General features: G+C 49.3%; 1 protein-coding gene across 1 annotated transcript in view; it reads right to left on the reverse strand.

The window, feature by feature from the left end:
• Positions 1 to 572: 572 nt before the first annotated feature.
• The window catches only part of Ror2 (ROR family WNT receptor 2), a 239964-nt gene continuing 226489 nt past the window's right edge, over positions 573 to 14047 (reverse strand). The window contains exons 6-9 of the mRNA XM_004870050.3: positions 9425 to 9739; positions 7712 to 7957; positions 4442 to 4644; positions 573 to 3093 (exon numbers count right to left, since the gene is read on the reverse strand). Of these exons, the coding sequence (XP_004870107.1) occupies positions 1648 to 3093; positions 4442 to 4644; positions 7712 to 7957; positions 9425 to 9739 (2210 nt within the window). The 3' untranslated portion in view covers positions 573 to 1647. The remainder of the gene's footprint in view (positions 3094 to 4441; positions 4645 to 7711; positions 7958 to 9424; positions 9740 to 14047) is intronic.

Genomic DNA, 14047 nt, shown 5'->3' on the forward strand with positions numbered 1-14047 from the left:
CTCCTCTCTTCCCTCTGTGCTCCCTAGTCATGAGGATGGAAGCAGTTTTCCTTTTGGCCAGCCCCTTCCACCATGCTGTTTTGTATTTTGGCCCACCATGGCCTGAAACTTCTAAAACTGTGAGCCAAAATAAATCTCTCCGCCTTTAAATTTTGGGTGTTAAGTATTGTGTCTTGATGATGAGAAAAATGACTAAGACAAGAGCTTTGCAGGGAAAAGCAGTGAAAAAAAAGTCGACTTGAATGCAGAAAAGTGATCACTAGAGGTTGGGAAGACGGTGGGCGAGAGTAGATGAGCCAGGCTGTATCTGATCACTGCACGCGGTGTGCATGTGTGAAGCATCACACTGAACCCCCATTAACATGTAAAATGAAGACATGTTAATCAAACAAATTTCAAAATGTTAAAAAGCAGCAGAACTAAATCCCATCATTCCGCTATAATGCTACTCTACCCACAGTAGCATGGAGTCGCTGGTTCAGGGTGAAGAGATCTCCCACATCCAGGGATAGGGCCAGTGCCTAACGGGGCCTTCCACACCCAGCCACCCTCACAACCTACGAACAGCTGACCACACGCTCTGCTTCACTTTATTCGACACACCAGGTGTGGAGTTTACAAATGGGACTGGCAGTGTGTGCAGGGTACAGACAGCATGCCTGTGGGTCTGTTGGGGGGGAGGCCTGAAATGCATGGACCTCAATTATATGTGGCACAAAAACAAACTGAAACTACAACCCCACGGTGTCCCCAAGTGGATTGTTTGAACAGTTAAATTACTAAGTCATTATTTAGATCAAAATACTTTCATGAAAATGGCATACAAAACATATAAATTACATTTAAAGTCTGTACATGCTTTAAAAAAAATAACAACACTGTGTTCTGTACAATATTGCTTTCTTTTGAACACTCTAAATGCAAAAGTTTCCCGTGAATCCACAAGGGTAGGCAAAGTACACATGTCATATAATGAAAACCATTTCAAAAGAATACAAGGATGTATTGATTTCTGGAAAGGCACATTTTGCTTTAAAAGAGGGAGCCCTCATTTCAGAAGCCCCTTCCTCCTGGGGACCTGCGAGTACAGTGTCCTGCGCTGCTCATCTTTAGCTGCTAAAGGGAGAATAAAGCTACAGAGACAGAGGCAGCAGAGAGAAAAAGAGCTCCCTCACTCTCAAACCTGGGGTTTCAGAACCCAAGGTGCCTCCCTGACACCTTTTGCAGGCCTGTTTCCCCCACATTTCTAAATATTTGATCCGTGTATAATACGGAGCGAAGATGCCACCTATTGTTTTTTTTAAAGTAACTGCAGCTGATTACCAATCTATCCCCAGGACAAATGCAGGCAGCATCAGGGTCATGACGTCTGTTTCTGAGGAGCTCATGCTGCTGGGCCTCCACCTGGCTCAGGCACCATTGGCTGAAATGACCTCCAGTCCAACAGGGATCATGGCAGCAGTGCTGATCATGGACAGCAGACAAGACAGGAGCAGGGCTCCACAGTCTCAGGTTGCTGGATTTGCCAACCAGCCACCAGTTTCTGGGCTCTTCTGGCTGCGCATCTATGACTTCTGAAAGGAGGCCGAAGTCCCTGTAAGTCCTAGTGGGGACTTCTCTCCTGGTGTCCTGGGCCCTGTGTGACCTTCAGGCTTCCAGCTGGACTAGGGCCTCATCTACCTGCAGAGTGTCATTGTCTCCCAAGAGCTCAGTTTCTGGGACAGAGCCTTCCTCCTGCTCCTCTGCTTCTTGTACAGGGCTTTGGGCCATGTCTTCTGGGATGTTCTGTGTGTCCTCGGTGCCCTCAGCCAGCAGGGCTGCCCTGTCTGCCACAGATGTGTTGGAGGGAGCTGTGGTGACATAGCCCGTGCTGGTAGAGCCACTGCCACTGTGGTGCGAGCTGGGCTTGGGGACCATCTGAGGTGGCACCTGCTGAGGTGCCATTTGCATAGGGATCTGAACTGGGTAGAAGTTGGGCAGGTAGGCCCCATAGGCTGGCACCGGCTGGTAGCCATTAACAGGAATATAGAGCTGGGGCGGGGGCACCATGGGTCTGATCTGGCCCTTCATGGGGATGAACTGGGGCTGTGGGAAGGGCTGGGCCTTCTGCTTGGGCCCCACATAGCGGGCATTGCTCACGTTGCTCACCGGGCTGGTGCTCAGCGAGCTGGTCTGCGTGGTGTTGCTGGCCCCAGAGGTCTGTGCTGAGCTGTTATAGTTGGATAGGTTGCCCCAGGCCCGGAGCTGGCTGTGGATGTCCTTGAACCGGGGCCGCCGACTGGGGAACTCATTCCAGCACTCGATCATGAGGGCATAGACCCAGGCAGGGCAGTCATCTGGGCAGGGCAGCACCTGGCGGCTGCGGATCATCTCCACCACATCCTGGTTGGAGTACCCACAGTAGGGCTGCAGGCCATAGCTGAAGACCTCCCACAGGACCACACCATAGGACCAGATGTCTGAGTCAATGGAAAACTTGCCATACACGATTGCTTCAGGGGACATCCACCGGATGGGCAGCAGAGAGTTCCCCATTAGCTTGTAGTAGTCGGCAGAATATACCTCCCGGAAGAGGCCTAGGTCTGAGATCTTCACGGTCAGCTTGTCGTACACCAGCACGTTGCGGGTGGCCAGATCCTTGTGGACCACATGGTGGCTGGACAGGTACTCCATCCCTGCAGCAATCTGTGCAGCAACGTGCACGAAGTCGGGGGGCTCCAAGGCAGACTTCACAGTGCGGTCATCGTCAGTGCTGCCCACATCCGAGTGCGGTGAGCGCATGACCAGGAACTCATGGAGATCACTGTGTGAGCAGTAGCTGAAAATCATGCTGAGGGGTTGGTCCTTGGTCACCACACCCAGCAGACAGACGATGTTGGGGTGCTGCAGCCGTGCCCGCAGCATGGCCTCATGCCGGAACTCCTCCCGGAGAGGCCCCTCTGCTTTGTCCTTCAGGGTCTTGATGGCCACTGCCTGGGTCTGCTCACTTGGGCCGGGCCCAAACAGATGACCTTTGTAGACTTTCCCAAAGCGGTCCTCCCCCAACTCTTCCATGAAGCGAACTGCAGACAAGCTGATCTCCTTGAGTTTGGCCTGCAAGAAGAAAAGCTCTAAGTCAAGCCCTTCTGTCACTGCATCAAGGGAAAGAGGCACAGGCAGCTGGGAGGGTCCTTAGGAGGAACACAGTCTTTGTGTCGCCATAGCCAGCTTGGTCCTGTAAAAGGCCCCCATTCTGCCCACCCCAGGCTTCCCTGCTCTGCACACAGTTCCCTCCCATCTGAAACCACTCATGTCCTCAACCAGGCTGCTAATTAGGCAGCTCCAAAATGTGGCTGAGACACCACCACAGACTCCCCTCCCACTGCTGTGTGCGCGCGCGTGTGTGTGCGTGTGTGCGTGTGTGTGTGTGTGTGTGTGTGTCTGTGTATGTACCCATTCACATTTGCAGACACATATCCTGAAGCCAAGCCTGAGCACCAGCTCTCCCAAGGTTACCCCTGGACTCTCTTCAGGGTTTCTCCCATGTCACAGAGTGAAACACTGGCTTTTTCTTATGGAATTCTTGTTTTTCACAATTTTGTCATTTTCAGAGCCCAGCCCAGCTAAACTGTTCTCCAGAGCCTCCCTTCAATGTGCCCACCCTCTGGCTTCCTCTGGATTAGATTTTCAGCCCAATGCACTTTGGCCAAAGAACCACACAGGTGATGTGAACCCTCAGGGCCCTGTCCCTCAGCCCCCAGAAGGCCTGATCCTTCTGTGCAGCTCACCCTCCTCCTTCTCAGAGCCCTGGATGCCAGTCCAGGCGGTGAGCTTGTAGGCTGTGACCTTGAAAGCCAGGTCTGGCCTACAGCAAACACTCAATGACTGCCTGATAGAAGAGCCAACCAGATCAGCCAGCCGTGACCACCTGGAAGCGCCCCTATGAAGCTGGACGGGAAAGATGTCCCCTACCTACTTCTCCACTACCATGGACTCTCAGAGTGGACACAGCCTGCCTTTTGAGGTGGCCCATCTCTCCTACTTCCATCCAGAAACTGGTATTCTAGCCTCTCCTGAGAAACAAAACAGAGCAAAACTAACCTGACCAAGAGCTGACCAGAAACCAGGTCCTGGCCCTTATGAATGCCACATGAAGCTGCCATCTAGAGGTCAGCATGAACTTTCTTGCTTTCCTGAGCCACCCTGTGGGCAGAGCTGAGGCACCTGACTAGTACAGACAGCCTGCAAGGCCAAGTAAGAATCTGGCTTCCCCAGATGAGGGAGCCCATGATGGATTCCAAATATGCCTGTCACTTCCACTTTGGAGAAGCAACAGCAAAATGAAGGGCAGTTTAAAGAATGACATGTTATGGTCAGAAAACTCAGAAACCTAACATCACAGGTAACCAGTCCCTAGGCTTCAGCCCGGAGATGGCTGGCTGGAATGCATGCACAGGGTGACCTGTTTGTGCTGGCTGATGAGGGGCAGCTCCATGTCCTGGCTGGGTGAGGCCATCAGCTGCCGCCGCTGAGGAACCGACCCAGAAGCCTTCTGCTTATTCCGGCACATGCAGACCAAGAAGAACAGGCAAGCAATGACCAAGGGTATTGCAATGCTTGGGACCAGGATGTACAGAATTCCCATCTTGCTGCTGTCTCGGGGACCTGCAAATGACAACAAGGCTTCATGACTTTTTGGAAAACATCCTCTTGCCAACTGTAATTCTCTACCACCTGCCCACTTTTCTCCTCCAGCCAAAATACTTCAGTGTGAGTGGATAATCACACAGAAACAGGAAAAATGGCACACTGACCTAAGAAAAGGGTAATGCACCAAAAAAGGCACATCTTTCTATAAATCAGGATACAAGCCAAACTACCTATCATGGGAAAAGATTGCAGTGTGCAACATGAAATACAAGTGAACGCTAATGGTCTTAATATTGACAAGAACCATATCCAATGTTCTTTCCAGACACCTGGACACCCAGGGAATAGATGCTCTGTTCCAGTTCAATTTCCTGAGGGTCTTCTCAGCTATGGAGCTTGCTGAGATAGAAGAAGTATCTAGGACACCCTGGTCCTTGGTGGGTGAATCTTGGTACTGGTATTGGAAATGATCTTTTCCTCTTTCAACATTTTCATTGTTGTTTTTACATGTGTGTATAATAACATATTTAGGATAATAATTAAATATGCCTTTGATTTAAAATAGCAGAGGGAGGCCATGAGTTTGCTCCCATACAAGATTCTATAGGGGCAAAGTTCTTGAAAAACCATGCATACTGAGTCCAAGGTTTCTTTCTGGCTACCTTGCATTTACTTTTGTTCTGCAGTGCAAATCAATGCTTTGTCTCCCTCTACAGGATTTACAGAAAGTTGCAGAAAGGCACACCAGGGATCCCAGCTGACTTACTGAAGCAGAGGCTGGGTCCTGGCAGCTGGGCAGGACAGGCAGAGGGCTGGCTGCTCAGGACTGCTCAGCCACCCCCTTGCCCGGTCACCTCCCTCCCACTGGCCCTCATCCTTCCAAGCTCTGTGTCCTAAGAGCAGGTGGTGTGACTTGACGCTGGCCCCTCTCCCTCGGCTATGGTGGAAGGTGGGTGCTTTAGGGGACTATTTCCCAGCTTCCCTGGGTAATCCCAGGTATTCCGTTTTCCCCTTGACCCTGTAAATTATGACACCAGATTTGGATGACTCTGTGACTGAACTCCTATCTGGGAGCAAACAAATCATTTCTGGCCAATGGGATATCCGAAAGAGCGGCCTTCATCTAAGAATGAACACTCTTGTGCCAGCTCTGCCTTCTAAAATAAGATGAGTAAAACCACAGACAAAACTCTCCTCCGTTCCTACTCAGCAACTCCGCCTGGGAGAGTTCAGGAAGCAGATGTTCCAGAAGCCTCAGGGAGGTAGAGACCACACTGGGTTGTTCTTCATTTTTAGGGTTTCGAGGAGCTTCCATGTTTCTCATACCAAGGCCAGAACTTGAGCACTGTCTACACAATTACAGGGGCCTTTGCTTTATTATCATTTTTAAAAATTATCAACACATGCTTATTTGGAAAAGATTTAATGCTACAGAAATGTGAGATTTAAACAGTGAACATTTCTAATGATCCTTTTCATCTAAGCCTATCACACTGTGAATAGATTGGTACTCAACTTTTTGTATATGTTTTAGGTTGATGTACAACAAATAACTAACATTTAAAAAGAACCATGTTACATATTTCCAGTTCCTAGTTCGGGGGTAAAATAAAATATTGTGGACATTTCACTGTTGAACAGACAGATCTGTGGATTCGTTTACAGGGCATACTATTTCCCAGGATGGACATTCTATCCCAACCAACCTCCTGTCAATAAACTGTCTGTTTTGTATTCAGCTCTCACAAGAGATTCTGCAAGAAATCTCCTCGCATTTCTGCCTTTTAAGTGCAAGTATTTCTTCAACATAAAATTCCAGGAATTGCCAGGTCAAAGAACCTACATATTTTTCTGTTTACTTATAAAATTATTGGCTGCCCATTAAATTAGTTTTATAGTTCTGTAGATCTGGGGAAGCCACTGTTAAAAGTTTGGTGTGCATCTTTTCAAAACTTTACCATGAAAAACAAATGTGTGTGTGTAGCTATAAATACATATTTTCACTCATTCTGTTGTCTTTTATCAAAGTAAAATAAAACAATAAAAAAGTGGCACCAACATAGCTCTTGCCCTACAACCTGCTTTTTTTCCCTAGCTGGGCACCATGAATCTCCTTCTCAGCAGGAAATAGTTTTAAAGGGCTGTAGTACTCTGGGGGAGCTAGATGACAATTTAACTGCCAACATTCTTATTCTTAAAGATTATTCTGCAGTGAATATACATCCTTGAAGATGTGTGTGTGCACGTGTGTGTGTGTGTGTGTGTGTGCAAAGGTAATGTCAGATTTTGAGCTGCCAAATTATACTTTAAGTGGGTTGATGAATAAATATTCATGTGTACTTGCTGCACAGCAGGGCTGGGCACGAACAGGTCCAACCTTGCCGGGAGGAGGCTTCCAGGTCCACAGAGGTCTGGATTTGCTCCACAACTGAGGTCTCCTGTCAGTGGCCTCTTGCTCCCAGCTGAGTCCCCATCCATTACCCACCAACAGGAGCTGGTGATACGGATGTGACTGGACTCAGAGGTAATAACTGCTCAAGTTTCCAATGCTAACTGTACTCTTTTCCTATCCATGTCAGAACAGAGACGCCTGTAGGGGACATAATGAGATCTGAATCCTATTTTATCCTCACTCTACCAAGTCTACAGATAGAAGCTGAGAGCAGTGCAAAGCTCAGAAGCTGTGTGTGTGTGTGTGTGTGTGTGTGAGAGAGAGAGACAGACAGAGAGAGGGAGAGAGAGAGAGAGAGAGAGCGAGCAAGCTGTATGAATACTGGGAGACACTGTGCCATAACGTCAATGGAGGAAGAAAAACGCCATCCCAGGGCCCACACAGGAAAAGGGCCAAGGTGCAGACCGTGGTCACCGCTGGATGGTGAACTGGCACATAAATCTTTAGACTTTTCTGTATTTTAAGACATTTGTAATGACCTGATATTACTTTCATAACCAGAAACAATTTTAGTTTAAACAAGCAATCACAAAAGTAAGATGAGGCCCTATGGGCCCCGGGCCCAGGCAGAGCGCTCTTATCACAGGCCAAGTCAACAGTCAACATGAAAAAAAGAGAGAGAATACATACTACAGGAGGGAACGTCACACAGTTCCATGCGTACGTTTTTATTCTGCGTAAAGCACCAGGGACCTTCCATCTGGCCTCCGGGGTTCCGGCAGTAGGCGTGACCCCCTCCGAGCTCGGGGAAGTCCGAACTAGACAGCTGGTGGCTGTGAGGATGCTGTAGGGCCCACGGCTGGCACTGGTGCCCTGACCTGGTGGTGCTGGCTGTGCCTCTGTAATCCGAGCCGGAGCCATTGTAGCACTGGTGGTCTGGAGAAGCAGGCATGTTAGGAGGCCGGAACACAGGGGACAGGGCCCTCCCAGAGCTAAGAGCTCACCTCCCTTGACTATTCCAGAGAAGAACAACAAAAACACTTTGCCTACATGTACACAGGACTGAACTTCCAAAGAACCAAAAGGTTTTGCATAATGTCCGAGAAAAGCAGCATTACAGGTAATGACTTAAAGCCCCAAGCCTACAAATGAAACTGAGGGCTCATGAGAGGAAGGAAGCTGCCCAAAGTTACTCTTGGCCCTGAAACTCCCATGGCACCCAGCAGACACCGCACTCCACTGCCCAAGCCAGAATGAGGATGCTGGCACCACCAACCTGTGCTCAGTGGTTCCAGACACAAAATTGAACTGCACAAGCAGGAAGGGCCATTCTAAGCCAGGCCCAGCAGGCCACTTCCAGTCCCCAGTGGGAAGCCTGGCTCCATCACCACCCACTGCCACAGGGGAGCCCAGGACAGAGGATGTGCATTTGTTGGACAATTACAGTCTGTTTACCCTGTGTGTGGTTCTAAGCCTTGTCTAATTATTAACTCTCTTAATCTTCATTCCAACTCCACAAGATCAATCCTGCTATTATCCCCATGGAAGACGATAAAATGGGAGCTTAAGTAACTTTCTCAGGGTGATGGTTATCGGCTCTGTAGCCAGAATTTAGGCCAGGCTGCCCTGGTAAGGTACCCTGCCCGACGAACGGGAAGCCCCAGACCAGCTGCAGAAGCTAAATACAGCCTGGAGCCAGAGAGGAATACAGCATCAGCCAGGGTCTTAGCCTTCACAGGGGTGGCAACCCCAAGTGAGAGGCAGCAATTTTCCTCAAAGATGACTTCTACCCTGACTGGTCTCAGCCCACACTGCTGGGGCAGGGCAGGGAGCACATCTCCTGTCCCTTAGAGACCCTGAAATGGCCATGCCCAGGACTCAGCTCAGAAGAATGACGTCCCCACTGTGTCTGTGAAGTCCCATGCTACAGGGCCAAATGTCTGGGAGGTGGGGTCCACGTAGATCTCTGCTGATGTGGACCGCTACGGTTCTCCTGACTCCTCACTGTATATCGAATCTGAGACTCACACTACAAAGCTAAGGATCTTTCAGGTCCCCGGAGACAGTTCCTAGAGGCCTGGGACAAGGGCTGGGAACTTGTATTTCCCCAAAGGCACCTCAAGGTGGCTGTCGCCCATCAGGCAAGCTGGGGCACGGGTCCCTCCCCTTCCTGCACCCACCAGCCTTCTGCAGTAGGAACTAAGATTACTCCCATTCTGGAAACGCAAAGCCCCAGGCTCAAGACCCCCAGACTCAAGTCCCCTAAACGCATAGGGACTGAAAGATTGCAGATCCCCTTTCTGGGCCCCTATGTGACTGCCTGTAGCATGGGAACCTGGGGCGTGGGTTTCAAGGAGCCCCTACTCCCTCCCTCCCGGGGGGACTGGGCCAAAGAGCACTCACATCTGCCGAGCCTCTCGACTGGGATGCCGATGCGCATGCAGTTGGCAGCATCGGGGCTCTCGGGCATGGGCAGCACCTCACACTTGGGCAGCTGCAGCCGCATGAGGAGGAGCGGGTTGGAGCGCGCGATCGTGTACTCCCGGCGGCACAGGTCGCTCTCCAGCACCTCGCACTCATCGCGGCACAGTTCACGCGGCTTGGGTGCCCGAGAGCGAGAGTCGCACAGCGGGAACACAAAGTGGCAGAAGGATGGGATAGCGAACTGGGAGCACTGGTCTGACAGGTGCGTGGAGGTGCCAATCATGGTGAAGGCCGCTGTGGAGGAAATCAAGACCTCTGCTGAGTGGAGGGCCATCCTGGACTCCCAAACCCCGCCCCTGCCCCAAGACACCCTACCCCGTGGTCCCTGATCTGGCCTCCTCCTTCTTGGCCTGTGGCCGAAAACCTGACTCCTGCCCCCAGCTTCCTACTTCAGGCCTCTAAACCACCCTGCACACCCAAGCTGGAGAGGCTGGCCGGTTCAGAAAACCTACTATAGACCCCTCCCACTCAGAACCGCGTTCCCTCCCCTAGGCCTGTGCACATCTCACTCAGCAATGGGACTCCCCAGCAGGAGGCCCCCAACCCTGACACCCCACCATATCCCAACCCCTCAGGCTGTCCCCCTACCCTGAGCCCTGATCACCCTGCCCCAGACTTCCAACTCCCTCCACTCAGTCCTGAACACCCTGCCAGGAGCCCAGAGCTCCCCACATAGAGGCCTCGTAGGCTCCTAGGGCAGGTCCAGGACACTCATTATCTGCTCTGGTTGGCAGCAGAAACTGAAGCCTCAGGTCTTCAGGGTTCCCTTACAAACCTCCTAAGAAGAGCAGGAAGGAAGGAAAACCAGGCTCAGGACTTCCCTCAGCTGACCCTACCTCCATTGCAAGAAGGATCAGATTTCAGACCCAGAAGCCATTTCCCAGAGACTCTTTAGGAATGGGAGTTCAGCAGGCACAGGGCTGCAGAATCTGGAGCCATATTTTCCAGGCCTGCCTGGGACACAAGGAAAGTGTGCAGAGGAAGGGGACTCTGTGCTCTGAGATACGTCTAGAGGGCAGTGTGACAAGAGAAGGGGCAGCTGGTGAAAAGGATGAGCACTGCAGAGTGGCAGAGGTGGCAAAGCAGGGAGGGCAGGATTACAACTCCAGATGAGTTTTGTGATAGATGGGATCAAGGAACCACCAGCAGCAGGAGGCACACGAGTCCAGGTGTCAGAGGATGGAGTGTGCTGAGGACGTGCCAGGTGAGGGGAGGCCTTGCAGGTAGGGCTGGATGCACACACTGAGGAGGGAAAGGTGCTGGCTGGCCGAAGACCAGCAGTGACCAGCAACAGGGACCACCTCCTTGCTTTTACTTGTGGAAGACCTGCTAAAGAGAGGTCCTGGGGCTTCTCAGCTCCACCCACAATGTTCTGAGCCAGGGACAGCCAGAAGGTGGTCCTACCACTGCCATTTATTCCCAGGAGACCCACTCAGGCACCAGTGGGATTAGCTGGTAAGGGAGCAGGGCTTGTGTTACTAAGTCATAGTGAGAGCTGGTCACTCAGTCCTTTCTGGGCCTGTTCCTTTATCTGGAAAGTGATTTGTTGAGACCATGTGTTAGGGAATCAAAGTTCCCATAATGCCGATGAAATGGGCCTGGAGGTAAAGGGGTCCAGGAGCCAGCTGGCAGGGTATGGTGACGGCCTGAGGGATGCTGGCCCTGCCCATGCAGCTACCCTAAGTGCTCTGTTCACATCCTCTTTTAGTATTTTTTTTTTTTGTAAGCTGTATGCTTGATATATTGTTTGTTAAACATCTTTGCTTGCTTGAAAATTCCCATCATCCTTATTGTAAGTCAGCTCGTGTCTCACAAAATTTTGCTCCACCATCCTCATGCCAGGTGCTTACTGCTCAGGAGTACACAGTGCCAAAGGGCAACTGGCCACATACTTTCTAGCGGCTCTAACAAGGACGACAAGATAATTTATTAGGGTTTTATCAATATTGTGAGGGTGGCAAAGAGTAGCTGTGGGGTTTCTGTACTGCTGTTTTGAATTTTGGTAAATCTGCGTTTAGAGGAGTTCAATGACTCACCAGTGATTGATCTAAGTCATAGTAACTCAAGACATGAAATAAAATCGGCCTTCCATCTCTATAGGTTTTAAATCCATGGGTTGATAACTAGCTGCAGGTGGAAAATGCTTGGGAGAAAAATTGTGTCTCCTCTTTTAGTCTTTGGGTTCTTTCTAGCAAGTACTGAATCTGAAGGTATGAAGATAAGGCACAAGATGGTTGGGATTTGGTGGAAGCACTGAAGTTTGAGCCTCTGCCAATTAAGGGAGGGCTGTCAGAAATGTTGGCCTGGACTTCAGGAAGCAAAAGGTTAAGAAAGACAAAGTTGGCTGTGACAGTTGATTGACTGTATCAACTTGAGTAAGAAACACCCAACTAAACTGGCTCAGCATGGTTCTCAGAGTAGAAGATCCACCCTAGGGAGGACTGTGGCCAGAATGTTATTAAAGGGAAATGAAGAAGGAAGGCTGGCTTCTTTTTCTTCAGAGGAGATGCAGTCTTTGCCTTCGGCTTTGACGTCATCTCCTGCATTCCAGGCCAGACCCTTCAGCCTTCGAGGGCAGACCCTTTGGCCTCCTAATACGGACTTGCACAGGACACTACATGGAGCTCCAGGCCTTCAGCTGGACCCTCAGACACCCAGTGTGCACAGACCTCTTGCACACCTGACTCTGTGGGTGGCCACTGTAAGCCAATCTTGTAAATCCTTATATATTTGTACATCTTGCATTAAATCTGTTTCTCTAGTAAGCAATGACTGATACATCAGCCTTTCCCATGGAGTAATCAACTGAGAAGATGGCACAGCTGATCTGCATAAGATTCCTCTTCCTCCTCCAAATGTATCATTCCTGAAAAGAGGGTTCTAGCCACCTACACCCTACAACCCATGTTCTTGTCTTCATGCATTCCCTGAATGTCAGGTGATATTCTCCAAACAAGACATTTCCATGCCAAGGCAGTCTTTCATCTGCAGAACAGAACTCATATCAGTCTAGAGCACTTTCATATTTACTGGGGGTGGGGAGGGTTCTGGCTGAGGGACTGAGAGATAGGGTGCTTGCCTGGCATAAATAAGAGCCTGGGTTGTAGGCCCAGCAGCACATAAAGAAGTAACGAATAAAACACAGATCTATAGAACCCTCATTCTAACATTTTTCTTTCAAAACGGCTATAAAATCAGGCTGGTTAGATATCTGAGTTATCTGATCCTTTAAACGCTGCTGAAGAAATAACTGAGGCCAATCTCACGGCTGGGATCAGCATTTGCCAATTAGCAGGACGTCAAATTCATTCTGGAATCTGTGGCTTGCATTTTAAAAGATGCTGAGAACAGACTCAAACAAGTTGAAGTGCATGTTTTGTAGTAAACAGTGTCACTTTTTCTTCAATGAAAAAGAACTAATGAGAAAAATATAGGTGTGATGCTTTTAGGAGGAATGAATATTATTCCTCAGGACCTATTTTGGTCCTGGAAACACAAGTCAGTGTGCACAGGATGAGTCCCCTGATCTGAACTGCTTGCGATCGGAAGTATTCTGGCTCGGGGACATTTTCAGATTCTGGAATATTTGCACATATTTAATAAGGTGTGTTGAGGGGGACTGTGTCTAAACATAAAACTCACTTATGTTTTATATACCTCATACATAGAACCTGAAGTCATTTTATAAAATATTTTCAGTCATTTTGGGCATGAAACCAAGTTCTGTACACCAAACCATTAGGTTCCACTTATAGCATCAGGTTGGTACTTTAAAAGTTTCAGATTTTGGAGCATTTCATATTTCTAATTTTTCAGACTAGGGGAGCACAATGCTCAACCTATATTGACATGAAGTATACTTTCTATATTTTTTACTGCAATGTCGGGGTCCAAAAGGTTTAAGAAATTCTGCTCATGGCCAAAAAAATTTTTTCTGGTGAAAGAGAGTAACATTTTCAAAGCAGAGTCCTGGTAGACCAGGATGGCACCTTCAGGTTCCTGTGCTCGTTACTGCCCTCCTGTTCCTCCAGACCCCAGGGCCCTGTCCATAGAGAGCGTTCTATCAGCATAGGTTAGTCAGGCCTTTCAGTGACCATGGCCTTAGATTCTCCAGTCCAAAGTTGAGCTGAACCTAGAAGGTCACATCAATGACACAAATGACTCTGATTCCACCCTTACCAGGGAAGTGTTCTGCAGCCCCTCTGCACTAGTGCCTTCCCCAGGGAGCCTTAGCATGAAGATCACCAGGGGCCCCTCAGGTGAGGGGGACCTCACCAGAACAAGTGCCATGCTGTTTGGACTTTCAACTTTTAAAACTGTGGGTTCAATTAACTTCTCTTCTAGATCAAGTACCCATCTTCAGTTATTTTGTTAATAGTAACAGAAAATGGATTAATACACTCATTGAAACATATAAATTAGAAATATTTTAGGGCAACTCACATTACCAATGGAACTGCTTTTGGAAAAGTTCTGTGATTTCCTACGGCAAGGGAGATGGACAAGGAACTTGCTATCTGTGGCACTAACTGATGAATGGCA

The sequence above is a fragment of the Heterocephalus glaber genome, unplaced genomic scaffold (genome assembly GCF_053883595.1).
Source record: "Heterocephalus glaber isolate CG9 unplaced genomic scaffold, H.glaber_assembly_v1.0 deba00000621, whole genome shotgun sequence".
Lineage (NCBI taxonomy): Eukaryota > Metazoa > Chordata > Mammalia > Rodentia > Bathyergidae > Heterocephalus > Heterocephalus glaber.